Source organism: Diadema antillarum, unplaced genomic scaffold (assembly GCF_040938485.1).
Source record: "Diadema antillarum isolate AM-2024a unplaced genomic scaffold, OU_Dant_1.0 seq00001755_RagTag, whole genome shotgun sequence".
In the NCBI taxonomy this organism is placed as follows: Eukaryota; Metazoa; Echinodermata; class Echinoidea; order Diadematoida; family Diadematidae; genus Diadema; species Diadema antillarum.
This window is the reverse complement of record NW_027272437.1, coordinates 10001-27354: the sequence shown is the minus strand read 5'-3', so window position 1 is coordinate 27354 and position 17354 is coordinate 10001. Positions and strand designations below refer to the sequence as shown.

The 17354-nt window shown below is 39.4% G+C and overlaps 1 protein-coding gene across 1 annotated transcript in view; it reads left to right on the top strand.

The window, feature by feature from the left end:
* Positions 1-440: 440 nt before the first annotated feature.
* LOC139712082 (arsenite methyltransferase-like) overlaps positions 441-17354 on the top strand; it is a 21286-nt gene continuing 4372 nt past the window's right edge. The window contains exons 1-6 of the mRNA XM_071623918.1: positions 441-746; positions 2397-2547; positions 8235-8371; positions 15837-15988; positions 16473-16604; positions 17190-17332. Coding sequence (XP_071480019.1) covers positions 586-746; positions 2397-2547; positions 8235-8371; positions 15837-15988; positions 16473-16604; positions 17190-17332 — 876 coding nt within the window. The 5' untranslated portion in view covers positions 441-585. The remainder of the gene's footprint in view (positions 747-2396; positions 2548-8234; positions 8372-15836; positions 15989-16472; positions 16605-17189; positions 17333-17354) is intronic.

The window sequence follows — 17354 nt, the reverse complement described above, 5'->3', positions numbered from 1 at the left end:
CTATCGAGCCATTCAGTTTGACACCGAAGCGTGTTTACACTGCATGTTCTGCTCTCATTAATTTGTATCGAAAATAGACGTTATGGATCACGAGTTCGATATATCGGTACCAAACCAACGAACCCCAAATGGCTGCATGATACAAAATGCGACAAGGATTGCGAATCATCAGCGAGAGTGAGCGGACTGCACATGGGTTTACTGATCGCTTATTCTAGAAAGTGCTACACCAATCTAGAAAACATAAAGCTGTAGAGATTGTTCTTTCTTCTTTGTTCCTGGTAACCACACTGTCCGTGTAGGTTTGGGACCAGCCTCGAACAAGAAACGCAGTTCATTCATTCACGGATAAAATTAATTGCAATCGGTGGAAAGTAGGCAGCTGAATGAGTGCAATCACTCACCGTATGCCTTGCTCCCTATATTAGACGCAGCACGATTGTTGTCTGCTCCATCTCCGCTGAGAAGTGTCAACAAATTGTACAAAACACAACCTAACATCGCGTTACACCAGAAGAATTACTGGCCCTCGGGAACACCGGTTGTTTTCTTTCATTTAAATCAGAACTGCACTGAAAATCTACGATGGATTCTGTACACGATGACGTGAAAGAATACTATGGCAAGACGATTCAGACAGCTACGGACCTGCGGACCGACACATGCCAGCTTGGCGCCGCCAACAACATGGACAAACTCAGCGTGCGCAAGGCGATAGGCGCTGTACATCAGGACATACAGGCCACGTAAGTATGGTGTAAAATTTATTGCTTTCTATGTCACATTAGAAAAAAAACCAATCAGACTAGAAAGTAACATTCTGGGGAGATGAAAATCAAAATGTATGGATAAGATACATAAAAAGGGTGGGCACTAATTTCATCACATTCATGCATAGCGTAGATTTGAGATAAAGACACCTCAACCTCAAGTTGTAAATTACTGAACCAAATTGCACCAAAAATATTACACTTTTAGTTACAGGATATTTTATTTAGTTGGTCTACTGTAAAAGTGGAAATTTTCGCGCATTTCGTGGAACCAAACAAAAGCTAACACAAAAATAAAAGCATGTGAATATTTTTGCTTGCCATATATTCCCATACTAGATAATGTCTTGATTCTGCGGAATTAAAAACACAAGAAATTCACCTTATTACATTGTACCTGTCCCAGCGGGAATAATTACTCACGCAAAATTAAATTTAAGTTCGACGCCACGCCACCTGGTCATGACCCAGCTCATCTCAAGGACTAAACCTGGATCTGAATACAGAGGCTCAGCCTGCGTTCAGAATCTTCAATAGGTATCCATAGGTATCCATAGGTATCCATAGGTAAAAATATCTACTTTGACAGTTACATCTAATCGCTCGCATAAATTTGAATCAAATCGGCTGTCAGAAAGCGTCAATATCAGTGTCAATTTTCAGATCATTTCTCAAAACAAACTCCCTCTTTGCAAGAAATTCCAACATGCACTGCCTGCACAAGTTAGAACTGAAGTTAGCTGTCCAAACATTATGTGAACGAACTCTACGCAGGAGTTATATCAGGCAGGGTGCAGTTATTGTGTTTAAGATGTCCAATATTGTGTGTTTTTCTGTCTACTAGTATTTATCTTTGTCTGTCTCTCTGTCTATATCAGTCTGTATGTGGAATTATGTGATTTAGGAATTGTATCAATTCTCTTCTGACTTCATTCAGCTTTCTAGAGTATAAAAATTATTTGTGCATTGCTGTTATGCTCCCCAGTTATGCTGTAGGGGCCTATTAACTATACACAGCCCAGTCGCTGTACGTAAGTACGTCGCGACACAGCGTACTTACAGCGTCTGGTCGGGCTAGGGGCCTATAAGCTGTTCGTGTTATTTTCACATACAGATATTTTTGGGAATGAGGAGGTCATGGACATTTTCGAGAGATGTTGTTTTTGTGAATTAATACAAAGGCTTTCATAAGCGCACTGTTACCTTAGCTCGTGGTGACATTTTCACAGGTTGTCAAATTTGCAGTTTATCTGTGATTCGCAAAATTCACAAAAATTAAACCTTCACGAAGATAACAACTTATACAGTACCTGTAAGATTCGTCACATGATATTAGATGGGTAACTTCAGTTTCAGATTGTGCAGGCAGCATTCACGGTGATTGCTTGCGAAGAGGGCACGAGTTGATCTGAGTGACGACATGAAAGTCGACACCAACATTGACGCTTTCTGATATCCTATTTGATTCAAATTCATGTGAGTGATATTTAGTATAGCTCTCCTACTGTAGAAGGAGATATTTTTGGATGAGTAATTTTTTGTGCATGTTTTTTTAAAGATACCACAGTGTGGGCATTTATGTGACATTGATTGAACCATTTTTCTGTCCCTTGTTTTGATTCTCAGGTACTATGGGTGCGGACTCTGCATCCCGCCCTTCATCGAAGGAACTAAGGTGGTTGACCTTGGGAGTGGCACAGGGCGTGACTGCTACGCCATCAGCAAGCTTGTTGGACCGGAGGGTTACGTCCTGGGTATCGACATGACAGATGAACAGGTGAGGCCGGAAATACTGCAAAGTGACAACGTATGTCAGTGCAGCTTCATCTAGAAGTTAAGGTTGCTCACAGTACATTTGATGTACATTGGGGGGGGGGGGGGGAGGAGGGAGGGGGAGGGATGGGTTGTCTGCGTTTTTTCCCAGATTGTCCACTTTCATGCTTGACATTCAACTGAACTGCATCAGCCTCTCATTAATTTCTCAATTTGAAAAATGAAATACAGTTGGCTTTTGAATCTATCTTTTCTATTTAACATTCGTGCACAATGATTAATTCATGTTTTCGTTATTCACAAGAACATTCATATTTCTATCTACAGTCACACTAATTTCCCATACAGGACTGAGCTCTTTTAAGCTGTTATTTCATCAATATGGCAGTTTCCAGTAACACCAGTGCATGATAATCTAAATCAAAGTAATCAATTGAACATACAATTGTAAGTAGGTTCATTTCCCTTTAAATGTCATGCATATTAAAGTTTTGGGTCAGACCTTGTGCCACCTTTTGTGGATGAAAAGTCTGCGACAATGTCATGTCTCCAGAGACTCCAACCCCACGCACCTTCTGATCTGGAGATTCTCCCGCCTGAAACCCCTAGCAAACGGGAGATTCCAATTTGATGTGCGCAAAGCACGAAGTCCCTTGCGGCCGGGGTCCAAGCTCTAGGGTTGTACAAGTGTAGATGCTCTCTCGTGTTATCTAAGGCTTATTTTTCAACATACAGTGGCAATAAGTAAGAAATCCTGTCAGGCGGGAGACACAGTGCCAGGGCGGGAGAAATAACATCTCAAGCGGGAGAACGGGAGATTTTGCAAAAATGGGCTTTCGGTGGGAGATCTCCCGTCGAAAACGGGAGAGTTGGAGTCTCTGTGTCTCAATAGTGCAACAATAGTGCGATCATATGAGTAGCATATAACACATCTTCATTTCACTAATGAAAGTGCACTTTCCCATGACTTGCTAGTGAGATACTGTATATCAGGGTACTTGATAGCCTGTGAAGTTAAACACAAGTCACAACTTTCAAAAAGTGCAACTTTTAAACACATACTTTACACTGTGCACATTTTTACATTCACTTAATTCAGAATGTAAATTATATTTTAGGGAAACGTGTCCTTTAAAAGTAAAAACAAATCAGGAGTTGGACCTAACCATTTCCAATGGCACATCAGCTAAATCCCACTATGAACTAATGGATCCAATAAGAAGATGTGACAAGTGTCGAGAGGAAGATAAACAAAACAAATGAGCTGTCATTACTAGTACTGCCTGAGAGACGGGCAGACCTGTATTATCATTGTTATTATTATTATTATTATCATTATTATTATTATTATTATTATTATTATTATTATTATTATTATTATTATCAGTATCATTATTATTATTATTTATTCGGCAATTCAACATACAATACAAGCGGACATAGAATACAAACAGAAAATCGTATTACATGATATAAAAATTGTGGTGATTCCAGGTGCATGCCGCTGGTTGCCAGGGGAGGAAAAGGCAAACTTAATCACCGAGGCTTGAGGCCTTCCTCCCCGACCAGTGCATGCACCCAGAATCAGCTGTATCAATGTAAAACAGTTACAAACAATATACTGTATATGTCTCTACAATATATATGTCATAGGAAAGGAAGACGACAGAGGGAAAAGAGTGAGAGAGAGAATAAAACTAGGAAATAGCATTATACAGTGCACCCCCGTTATAATGAAATGCTCGGGACCGGCAGTTTTCTTTCGTTATAACGAAATTTCGATATAACCGAACAAAAACAATATATAACGAAAATAAGGAACCACGTATATATATCATATTATGTTTGCTGAATACTCATCATACACTGGAAAGCTATGTGAAGTGTGATGGGATAACTGTAATACAATAATAAACGCAAGTTCCCCTCAGAAACTGTGCGTGACACAAGGACCGAACACCCATGCAGAGATGCTATAAATGCTTGTTCTGCTACATATTTTTGAAAGCAATTCGCATTTCGTTATAACGGAGCACATTTCTTTTGTTTTTCTTTGTCTGTGGTGCTCGGAAAAGACTTCGTTATAACAGAAATTTCGCTATAACCGTGTTCGTTATAAGCGAATTTTGTACCATAGACTTTAATGGTGATAATTTTGGGACCAGAAGATTTACTTCATTATAACGAAATTTCGTTATAACCGTGTTCGTTGTAACGGGAGTGCACTGTATAAAAATGTCACATTATGGATAGCAGGAAAGATTCTTCTCTGGATTTGGGTTTAATCAGACACACACATTAATGGTTCTCTGTTATCTGACTCTGAGCTGCCCAGTTTTATGGAGGTGAGGTGCAGTTTTATCATTGTGATTGATTGCCTTGAAAGGGGTGGATCAAACTCCTACATACATGTACATGCTATGTAAACACACACTTTCTGACTGATGAAACCAAAGTCCATTAACACTGTTGGCTGAGTTTACAGATTTTGTTGATTCTTTTTTTCTGTGCTAACAAACTGACTTCATGTGGAATAGGATGAGTGTCTCAGATTTGTTTAATCAACTACTGTGTATGTAATTTTTTGTAGTGCATGGATGAGCATGAATTGCACACTTAAAGTACATAGCTACAGGTATGTACACATATGCATTACACACTATACTATCTACTGAATCTGAAAGATGTCCGTTTTGGTGCCATTGTAGAAATAACGTATAGTAACACTTGCAAAAATACAGGAGATAAATATAATGGACATCATTGAATATTTCATGTACTACTTGACATGCTTTTTAATTTTTATGAAACAAGTATGGCAAAGCAAAAAGTTTATTTCAGATGTTTACCATCTGTTTTTGTTTTTTGTTTTTTTTCTGGAGGCGCACACAGTTATCAATTATTGTACCATTGTATCACATGTATTTTTCTTTTCTTTTCTTTTCTTTCTTCTTCTTTTGTTACTGTTAACGCTGATTTTGTTAATGTTATTGTGTTTTCTAGTCTATTTGTATGAGTAGCAAAGTGCGCTTAGAAATGTCAGTATGAAGCGCCATGCAATTATTATTATTATTATTATTATTACATGGAATACATTATGGAAAGAAGGGACAATTGATACACATGCTGGAAATATGGGACTTTAATGGTAAAATTCCACCCCAAGAAAAAGAAACACAATACAAAACAAAACAAAACCCCAAAATGAAAGATCAGAGAAATTAATCGTACCTAATCTTCAACATAAGTCTGCCTGAGTCAAACAGGGGCTCCTCATTCTGAACTTCAGGGTTTTCTGTTATCTAGTTGTTGGTTTATTTTCCTACATGACGATTGTTTCTGTGAAGTGTAGGGTGACCCCATCATATATGAGGGTGAAACTACTGTATACGCTATAATTTTCGCCTACATAAATTTTCGTGAATTGCCGCTGTCACACATTTTCGCGAGTGGTTAAATTCGCGAATGGGGGACCAGATGAAATATGAAGTGTCAAAGAAAGTGTGAATTTTCAACTTACTAGCAAATAAGAATGAAACTAGTTATGCACTGCATGAAAAAACTTACTAAACTCTGCAAACTGGTAAGTTAGAATTCAACATTTTTGAAGTGGTTAAGTCAATCGCGCTAGATTTCTTACGAGTGGTCCCCTTGCGATAATGGATTGGCTCTCTGCAGTATTTGGACGTGCTATATGTACGTAAACTAGCTTAGCCAGTGAGTATGGTCTGTTCGGTAAGCCGTGACATGGTATACTAGTACTGAAATGTTCGTATCATCAAGGCAAGGGATTCATTTTGGAAGGTAATATTTTCGCGTGTTGTTAATTTTGCAAATAGCTCCCGACTCGAGAAATTCGTGAAAATAAAACCCCGCGAAATATATAGCGTATACAGTAATCCATCAGTGTGATGATTGTCCCATTCTAACATAATTATTGTTATCACACAATTTTATGGGCTCAGGGGTGCATGCAGCATACAACCTTTTTCTGTGTGTTTTCAGCTTTTCAGTGTGTCACATTTCACAATCATTTTCCACAGAATGTGCATATTGAAACAAAAGAAAAATCTTAAAACTGTCAAAATGTACCATTTACCCAGCCATGCAGGAATGAGTTCAAGCTTTAGTTAAATTTGATGTTATCATTAGATATGAGAGTTTGGCAAAATCTCAGTGATTATTCTGTGACAGGTCAGTGGAGAAACCACAGTTTAAGTTGTGTTTGAAAAATTAAAGTGCAAGTGTACCCAACACCAATCAAAATATGTGGTGACCTTGCATCACTTCCATACACCCCAACAAAAAGGAAGTAATAGTACAGATTTGTCCTTCATTAGAGTGTTCTGGGGTATGTACCAAAGTGATGATTTCACAGTTTTTATGCCTCCGCCACGAAGTGGTGCCGGAGGCATTATGTTTTCGGGTTGTCCATCCGTCCGTCCGTAATGAATTTTGTGGACAGGGTAACTATCAAAACCTTTTAAGGTATCCTTATGAAACTTGGCATGTATGTGTATTAGGGGGTGAAGTTGTGCCTATCAACTTTTGAGTGCTCAAGGTCAAAGTTCAAAAGGTCAAGGTCAAATACATAAAATTTCACTATTTCCTCCATATCTATACAATGCCTGAAGATATTTTCTTGAAACTTAGTGTATTCATGTATTACCCAATTAAGATTCTCTGGTTAAAGTTTTGGGTCATAAGGTCAAAGGTCAAAGGTCAAAAGGTCAAGTTAAAATATTAAAACTTCGCTTTTTTCTCCGTACCTTGAAAATTGTTCAAGGTATCTTCATGGAACATGGTATGGTATACATGTACTGACTGGCAGTGATTATCTAGAGAATCTAGGGTTCATAGGGTCAAAGGTCAGGGGTCAAAGGTCAAGTGCAACACTTCAAAATTTTCCTATTTCCCTCATATTTATGCAATGCCAGCAGGATTTTTTTTAACACTATGTGTATGCATTATGTATAACCTAATATAGATTAGTTGGAAATTTTCTCTGTCTCTTTTTTTTTTTTTTGCCTCAAAGGTCAAAAGGTCAAAGATCAAGGGAAAGTGCTGAACTAACTTTTTCCTCCATATCTCAGAAGTGGCTCAAGTTATCTTGAAACTTACTACATATTTATGCATGTTCTGCCTTACATTGATTATCCTATGAATTTTAGGGTCAAAGGCCAGATGAAAATGGCAACAGTGTACTTTTCAATACAGAAATTACACTTTTTCTCCATACCTTGAAAATTATAGTATTCATAAACTTATGAATGGGTCAAAGTCAAGTTTAAGTCCTTGAATCCTCAAATACATGCTCTCCTATTTATCCAATTAAACCTAGGTAAAGGAAGGTGAACATTCAACACATTTGTGACAAACATGTAATTTCAATATTTTACCAATATTGTGAAAATGTAATTTTACATTGTCCACATGTACTATAGACCTATTAGGAGAATCATGCATTATGGCGGAGGCATAGCAGTCGCCTTAGCGACATTTCTAGTTTTGTTATAGCTTGGGTTGGAACCAGATGCATGCATCACACTTGGGCCAGGAGAGATTGTTTGAATAAGAACCAGTTTCCATTTCAATGTATGGACATCACACTTTGGTACTCTATGGAAAAAAAAAAGGAAAGAAATTACTATGGCACAGATTTTGATAATGTTGTTTTTGTTGTTACCATAGTTGGAGTTGGCACAGAAGTATGTGACCTACCACCAAGAGAGCTTTGGTTACCCAAAACCCAACGTGGAGTTTCGCAAGGGTTACATCGAGAATCTGAAAGATGCCAAAGTGGAGGATTCAAAATACGACATTGTGGTGTGAGTAACCTTTGGCAGAGATACACTTCTGTAACTTATTTCGGAAACCCAAACCCAAAGAGAAAATGTGGATTGCATATTATGAAAGAGCACTTGACTAACCGCTTTCAGAAAGCAGGGGTAATCATTGCTACTGGTAACATACACTTGTATCTCAGTATCAAGTTGATTGAATGTGTAATTTTCGTGAAAACTTAATTTTTGTGGAATTCTCTTTATTCTCTTTATATTTTCTCTATATTGTTGTCCACACACAGCATGAGGAACTCTTGTAGTCTCCTTTTCAGTCGTTACAACCCCAAAAACTTTAAAAATTAATAACTTTTGCATCGATTGTCCAATTTTCCTCAAACTTTCACTGATGTGTTCCACTAATGTTGCTGCTTTCACTCAATCCACATTTAAAAACTCTTTGGGTTTTGGTTTCTTTGGAGATCTTTTGCTCTGTACTTTTAAATCATGAAATGTTTCATACTGCATATTAAAAGTAGTGTCAAGATATCAAAGTAAGCAATCAATATTGTAGCATTGTAGTAACATCAAAGATGTCTGTAGTCTTGAATGCATAATGGATTTTTTTTCTTAGATTAACAGTCTTTTACACATCTTTTGGCAGTATACAGTTTAGTAGTAAGGCAGTTAAGCTACTCATTGTTGTAATAGTGGACCGGACTCAATGATGAACAGAGGACATAGTTGTTTAACGATAAAATGAACAACTTTAATCCACTATCACAAACTAGCGTCATGTAATGACTGCTGCTCTGACCGTATCACTCAAATATAGAATACATGGAATATGCGTACACTTGTGATAAATGTAGTGCGCTCATATAACACAACATCCCCCTCCTTCTGAAAAGATACAATCACGAATATTTTTAAACTGCACTTGTACTTAATTATGGAAACATTCACATTGATCTTCCAAGTATTATAAATGTGAATCTCTAACACAGAATGCTGAAAAAAAAAATGGAGGAAGCTTGTTTGAGATTTGCATAGATACGTTGAATCATAATCAGAGAGGCAAATAAAATCTATTCTTCTTGAAACAGCCGGTCTCACAAATGCAATATACTCAGTATCAGAAACTCTTTTTTATCAGTATAAGTTTTACATTTTTCATACTGAACAAATCTCGACATATCTGGTATCGAAAGATAGAACGAATAAAACGATAACGTTATTCAAACTTATTGTCACAAAAATGCATGCAGTTTAACACCAGCATATTTACAAATAATTTCACGTATATCTTCGTGATATCTTTAATAATATGAAACAGAAATAATTATATTCATACGGAATGTACATATGTATGTAATAGAAACATAATGATTTAGCATTTGAGTGTGTACTCAGATTATCATCAACACAGGAAATGATTTATATATGCTTGTATGTTTGTTGTTTTTTTTTTAACATTCAGTTGAGATGAACTTTTGTATGTGAAATTAGTGAACAGCTACATCATAGTTTCAATGCATAAATGTGATTAACAGTTATACACAGATATATATATAGCATGCAACAACCATTTTGATAAATGTAGCATATGTCGTAGTTGTTATGGTTCCTGACTTAAATTTCAAATATTGTCTTGTGAAATAAAATGATGTGTATCACTTGGTTACACAAATGTGCTGTAAATAAATCTACACTAAACATAATGAATATATTATTTACACTGACAATGCTGCTAGTTTATCTTCCAGCATTGCATTACTCTTGGTACCACGATGGGGGTCTGACTTCACGTCCATATCGCGTTATGTACCGGGTAGAGACTGACTTCCTGTCAGATTGTCCTTGTCTTCTGTCTGGATGTTGTCTCCTTTCCTCACTCCTGCCGTCGTCTTCGAAATGAACCCGTTTTTGAACTATTGGTTTCGTTCCAGTTGGCATCTCTCTCAGGTGAGATCTATTTCTCCTCAAAATGCTACCGTTGGGAGTTGCTACTTCATAGGTTCTTGGTTCCTGACGTACTTTGCTCACTTCGGCAGGAAGCCAAGTGTTGTCTTTGGGATTCAGAACTCTCACTTTCTGTCCAACGTGCAGAGGTGGTAAATCCCTACCTCCATGCAAGTCGTGATTGTGTTTCATGTTCTCCTGTCTCTGAAACAACAAATCAGGCGTAGACGATTGTTTGGTCAAGTGGTGACTTGGAAGTGTTGTCCTGATTGGTCTTCCAAAGAGTAATTCAGCAGGTGATGGTAGGTTGGAGTCGATTGGTGTGGCACGAAAATGTTGTAGTGCTGTCTGGATGTCTTGTCCAGTTCTGGTACACTTGGTCATGATTCCTTTCACAGTTTGTACCATGCGTTCAGCGAGTCCGTTGGATCTTGGATATCGCGGAGACGATGTAATGTGATCAATTGACCATTTCTCACACATCTCTTGGAATGGTCTTCCAACGAATTGTGGACCATTGTCTGATATCAGAGTTGCTGGTGGTCCGAAAAGACTGAAGATACCACTCAGTATGTTTGCGACTGCCGCACTGGATGTATCCGTCAACTTGCGAACGATTGGATACTTTGAATGGTAGTCGGTCACCAACAGGTATTCTTCCTTGTTGAAAGTAAACAAGTCAGTTCCAAGCTTCGTCCACGGCGAAGTTGGTATGTCGTGAGGTTGCAAGGGTTCTCTTTGTTGCTTGACCTGATTTTCTTGGCAGGCGTAGCAATTCTTTGAGATTTGCTCAATGTCTTTATTGATGTTCGGCCAATACACGGTTTCCCTTGCTAGTCTGCGGGTACGTTCAATACCTTGATGACCCTGATGAAGTTGATTCAGGATGTCTTGTCTGAGGTCTGTGGGAATGATGACTTGATTGCCTTTGAAAAGTACACCATCTGATACTCCGATTTCATCGCGGTATGGCCAAAATGTTCTGACCTCTCTAGGTACTTCCTTGATTGTGTCTGGCCAACCATTCGTGACGATTTGCCACAGAGCTCGCAAGGTAGGATCTCTCGACGTCTCTTGTTGCAGCTCATTTCTCTTCTTTTGTCCAAAGAAGATAAGGTCAATCTGTGATATGTCGATTTCCTCACAGATCTCTTCCACATTGACATCAAGGGGAACGTCTTGATTCTTTCTTGGATTAGGCATTCTGCTCAAAGCATCTGATATGATCATCGATTTGCCTGGCTTGTACTTGACATCATAGTCATAGCCTTGAATTTTGATGAGAAGTCTCTGCAAACGTGGTGGCGCACATCTCAGTGGCTTTCTGGTGATCATCTCTAAGGGTTTGTGATCAGTTTGGACAGTGAACTGGTTTCCGAACAGGTATGTGTGGAAACGTTGTATTCCAAACACGAGGGCTAGCGTTTCTCTCTCTATGTTGGAGTAGTTAGCTTGTGACGATGAGAGAGACTTTGAAGCAAATGCGACAGGTTTGCCTTCTTGCATCAAACAAGCTCCTAGGCCTTTTGATGATGCGTCGACTTCTAGGATCGTTGTCTTCCTTGGATCATAGTACTGCAAACAAGATTCTGCAGAGATCGCTTTCTTGAGTTCGTTGAAGGCATGTTGCTGATCGTCTTGCCATGTGAATGGCACATCTCGCTTCAGTAGTTCACGTAAGGGTGATGCCTTTTCAGAGAAGTTTGCGATGTGTGGAGCGAGATAGTTAAGAAGACCAAGGCACTTCTGTAGATCTTCTTTGTCTTGAGGTGTTGGCATGGCATGAATGTCTTCAATCTTCTGTGGATCAGGGCGGATGCCATCTCTGGTATATACAGAGCCGAAGAAGTTGATGCTGTCAGTTTTGATGATACACTTCTTACTGTTGAAGACAAGTCCTTCTCTTTGGGCAACTTCCATCAGTCTGTGGAGGTTTTTGTCATGCTCTGCCTCGGTACGTCCAACAACTGCAATATCATCAGCGATACAGATGCATCCATCTACTTGACCAACGATACGGTCCATGTGTTGCTGGAACAAGTCTTGGCTGACAGAAAGTCCGAAAGGTAGGCGTGTGTAGCAGTATCTGCCAAATGGAGTACGAAAAGTTGTCAGCTCCTGGGATTCCTTGGATAGGTGAACAGACCAATATCCGGATTTCGCGTCGAGTTTAGAGAAATACTTTGCTCCGGAGAAAGCTGGGTTGACCTCTTCAAGAGTTGGAATCTTGTGGGGACATCGTTTGAGATTCTGGTTTAATCTCCTGGGATCTAGGCATACTCTCAAGGATCCATCTTTCTTGAGAACTGTAGTAATCGAACTACACCAGTCGGTGTGATGGTCGATTTGTCTGATGATGCCTTGCTTCTCCATTGAGTCAAGCTCAGCCTTGAGTTTGTCTTTGATGTGGACGCTGCACTTTCTTGGTGCATCAATGGTGGGGACAGCTCCTTCTTTGACATGTAGTGTTGCTTCTCCACGAAAGTTACCAATACGATCAAACTGTTGCGGATAGAGCACTTGCAGGTCCTTGACAGATTTCAACGGAGACGGTCTGTCAGTTGGACTACGACTCTGAGGGTGCATCTCATGGATTGTTACCACGTGTAACTCACTGCACATAGGTAGTCCAATTATCTCTGGTCCTGAGACATCGACCACGTAGAAAAGTTGATCTCTCCACTCGGAGTCTTTGTACTTGCACGTGATCTGAAGGGTGCCCAAACAATGTATCGGGGAACCGTTGTATGCGGTAAGACGCGCTGAAGTCGGGTGTACAACTGCTTGCCACCTGTTTCCATACATGGCCTTGATTGTCCGTAGAGGGAGTGTATTTCCACTCGCTCCGGTATCGACCTTTGCATGTAAGATGTGTTGTCCACGTTTGCTGGGACAGATAATTCCAATCTTCACGAATGCTTCTTTCTGATGCACAGAATCGATAGATGCGTCTATGTCATTTCCCAGTACGATAGTGTTAAATTCCTCAAAATCTTCCTGGGTTTCTCCTTCTGGCTCTTTGGAGAATTCGGCTACATTTTGTTTGGTTGGCTGCCTGGTGGGTGTCTTCTGTCTTCGTGGTGAAAAACTGCGGTTACCACCTTGGCGTCCTCTGCTTGGACTTCGTCCTCGAAGCACTTTTCCGTGTTTTGTCTTTCTGCAGCATTTAGCCCAGTGTCCTTTGGAACCACATGCTTTGCAAATGTCTCTGTAGGCTGGACACTTTCGTGGTGGATGATTCAAATTACAGTTACCACACTTCTTGCGTCTATCTTGGTTATGTGATAGAGCATCTACGTTGCTTGCGGAGGAGTCGATCGAACAAAGACACTGTTTGCCTACGGCTATGGCTTCGTATTTCCTGCCTTCATCAAGGAGGTTTGCTATCTTGTAGCCTTTGGGTTGGTCTAGAAGATCTTTCTGGAACGCCTCGATAGGTGTAGACGCAATGACTAGCTCTGTCACGCGTTCTGAGAGCTCATTTTCGGTAAAGTCACACTCTTTGGCTTTACTCCGGCATCTATTTACAAATTCGTCGATAGTTTCATTTGCGTGTTGACGATATCGCATCAGCTCCAGTCTGTGGATGCGAAAATTTAGCTTGACTTTCAGCTGACCTTCAAGAGTAGACCACAACATTGCAGGTTTTTCTTGATCCTCACTGGATAAACCGGATGCGTTAATTCTACGCAAACCTTCATTTCCTACTGCAATTTTGATTTTGATTGCTTGCTTCTTTGGGTCTTGGACATCGTTGTCTTGGAAGCATAACTCCATGCGTTGTTTGAATAACTTGAATTCTTCCGGCACATCAGCACTATTCCAATTCATTTCTGGATACTTTGCCATCGTGCGTTTTGATTTAGATTGAGTTGGAGATACAAATGATACAATGCTTGATATCAACGTCACACTGTGCAAACTTATACGGCTGAATGGTTACAGATATAGTTTACAAAGTAAACAAATCAAGAATAGTTTGGAAACACAGAAATATATGACACAAAGTCACTCCTGATATACATGTATCAATAATGTACACTCTCCAAAATACATCGAAACATGTCTAGATGTCAATATTACCACAGTAATACACAGATGCATATGAATATGTCAAAACATTCATGTACACAAATAACGAATGTATGTAATTGTCCACACGCAAGTGTTCAAATGTCTGAGATAGTTTACTGAATTGTACTAATTCTCATCTCTTTTATCTGGTTGCATATGGATTCACTCTCAGTCTGGATCGTGCCGTGTCTTGATTGTCCGTCCTCGCTACGTTGTACATGTAGCTTGCAGGGTAGATGAACTGCGATAACGGGAAACTGCGTATGCTCTGTCAGAAATATCCTTCCGCTGAGTGATGGTCCAGGTAGAAGCAATGATGTCGCAATACACGTTGCTATGCCGATAAGATAAACATATTTCTGGCCAGTCCAGGATAATACGCGTCTATCTGCGTCTTCTATTGTTATGTCAACAATGGATGTCAATGGATACGGTGCGCTCAGGTAATGCGAACTTGGTCTATTGTTACGTCAACAATGGAAGTCCTTGAATGAAACGCTCGGGTATTGCGCATACTTGGATACGGTGCGCATCGATAATGCTTGTTTACAGAACTGCAACTGTCCAATGTGGCGAATGTCAGCGACGAAAATGTTGTGACAACATTTTGTACGAGCTACACAGCTATATCTAACGATGTAGAAACGAATATAGAATGCTCTGCAAAGCGCTCATCAATCCGATGATATGTATTCGTATCGTTATTTGTTGATGAGCAGCATGGATGATAAAATAATCGGTGTATTCACGCACAGTGTTACTCACAAGACGAGTCGTTAAGCTAGTCCATGCACGTATCTGCAGTAGACGTAGACGTGTTGTGCGCAGTGTCCTCTCGGGCGGTTTCAGCACAAGTCACTAATGATGAATTTCCCTAAGAAAACTTTAGTTCCGTGCTGATTTGGCATAAATCCGTGTCGGCACCGCTGCCACCATGTTGTAATAGTGGACCGGACTCAATGATGAACAGAGGACATAGTTGTTTAACGATAAAATGAACAACTTTAATCCACTATCACAAACTAGCGTCATGTAATGACTGCTGCTCTGACCGTATCACTCAAATATAGAATACATGGAATATGCGTACACTTGTGATAAATGTAGTGCGCTCATATAACACAACACTCATATGACTCTGACACCTGTGAGAGTTCTCTCGATTTCTGTATATCTTACACTTTGGGGAATTTCGTTATACACCACTTGCAGATGTATGTGCATTTTTCCAGAGTGATAGTATGATATACCTGACATTTCACAAGACACGGGTTTCATTTATAATCAGATTACAGTAACCATTTTTATAGAATCATGAAAAGTGGATACTAAGTGAATGATTGTGAAAGAGTCAGTTTATTGTATTCATTTGGCAAAAAAAATGGAGAACTTTGCCAATAGTCTGTTATATTTTACCTATCAAATTATTTGATGTATGACCATTTCTTGCATTGCGGATGCTTTTTTGGAAACACAGATCCAACTGTGTGATCAACCTCTCTCCAGACAAGGCGTCGGTCATCAAGGAGGCGCACCGTGTGCTCAAAGAGGGCGGAGAGTTCTACTTCAGTGACATCTACGTTTCAGAACCCCTCCCCGAACACATCAGAAAGCACAAAGTGCTGTGGGGTAAGACATGTTTTCAGGTTATTTGTGTGTTCTTTGTGTTTTGTTTTTGTTTTTAATGAAACAAATTTGATTAATAATCCCAAACTTGTAAAATGAAAAAAGAAAGCTGCCACTGATTGACAAATTGACCTTGACAAATGAAAATAAACGTCGATTATCCAGTGCTATTAGTAATATCCATGATGAAAATCATTGGCCAAACATACTTGGGTTGGTTTCAAGAATCATGACTTTGTAGGATTGTGATCAAGGATACACAGTGGTGATTGTTATAACTCTCGATAATACAGCATTCTACTGCAGTATTGCCAATACTGTGTAGTTTATCGGTCAGTGACCAGTAGTATATAGAATATGTAAATATCTGAAGTGTGCCAACCCCACTATTTCAATTTTACTCGAAATGAAGATGAAGTGATACCAAATAGTATGTCCCAACACATATCAAACAGATGTTCTTTCTTTGTGGTTTGATTACGAACAGGTGAATGCTTGGCAGGCGCCCTCTGTTGGCAAGAGCTTGTGCAGTTTGCTGAAGAGTGTGGCTTCACCCAGCCCAGAGTTATGACGGCCAGAAAGGTCAATGTTGAAGACAAGAAGTTGCTAGAGGTCACAGGTGAGATTCTCAGAAGAGTTCAAGGGTCAAAATGAAAGTTTCAAACATTTGTTGTTGTTTTTTTTTTTCCCAGATGGGTCTTTAGAGTTGCAAGATGTATCTACATGATATTGCACTGATGCATCTGAAACTAAGTGAAAGAAAATATCTCTCTGAGGTAAATATCAAAGTACTGGGGAATCCTGCTGTAACGAGGTTCTAGGATCTGGCTAATTAACTATGATAAACAGGAAAACAGGTGCATCAAAAGTGACTAAGAGTATTCTTGTGTTTAAAAAAAAGAGTATATTATTATGGATGCTTGTTTTCAAAGACAAGCTGTCAGTAGATGCCAGGCTTTAGCAGAAGTAAACATATGACAGGTCATACCCACCTTTTTTCTTTCTTTTTTTTTGCTGAGTGATTTTTAAAACAATATTTACTTTTGTTCAATAGTAGGACCACCTTGGCCTGCAAAGGACCACTTTGTCAGTTTTGTGTACAGGTAGTTGTTTGGCAGTTAAATACGACCAAATAACTATTTTAGTCAGAGTTGTCTCCTCCCAGTTTATGAAACTTATTGCCTTCTTGTCTTTGACCTCTCAGGGGATATCACCTTTGTGTCGGTCACCTACCGCCTCTTCAAGCTGTCGAAGGATGCCCCCAGAAGTCCAGCTGTGGCTACATACCTTGGGACTCTGAATGAATATGAGAAGGAGCTTCCCTTTGACACTGAAAATAAATTCAAGGTGACTGCGTAATTCCACCGTT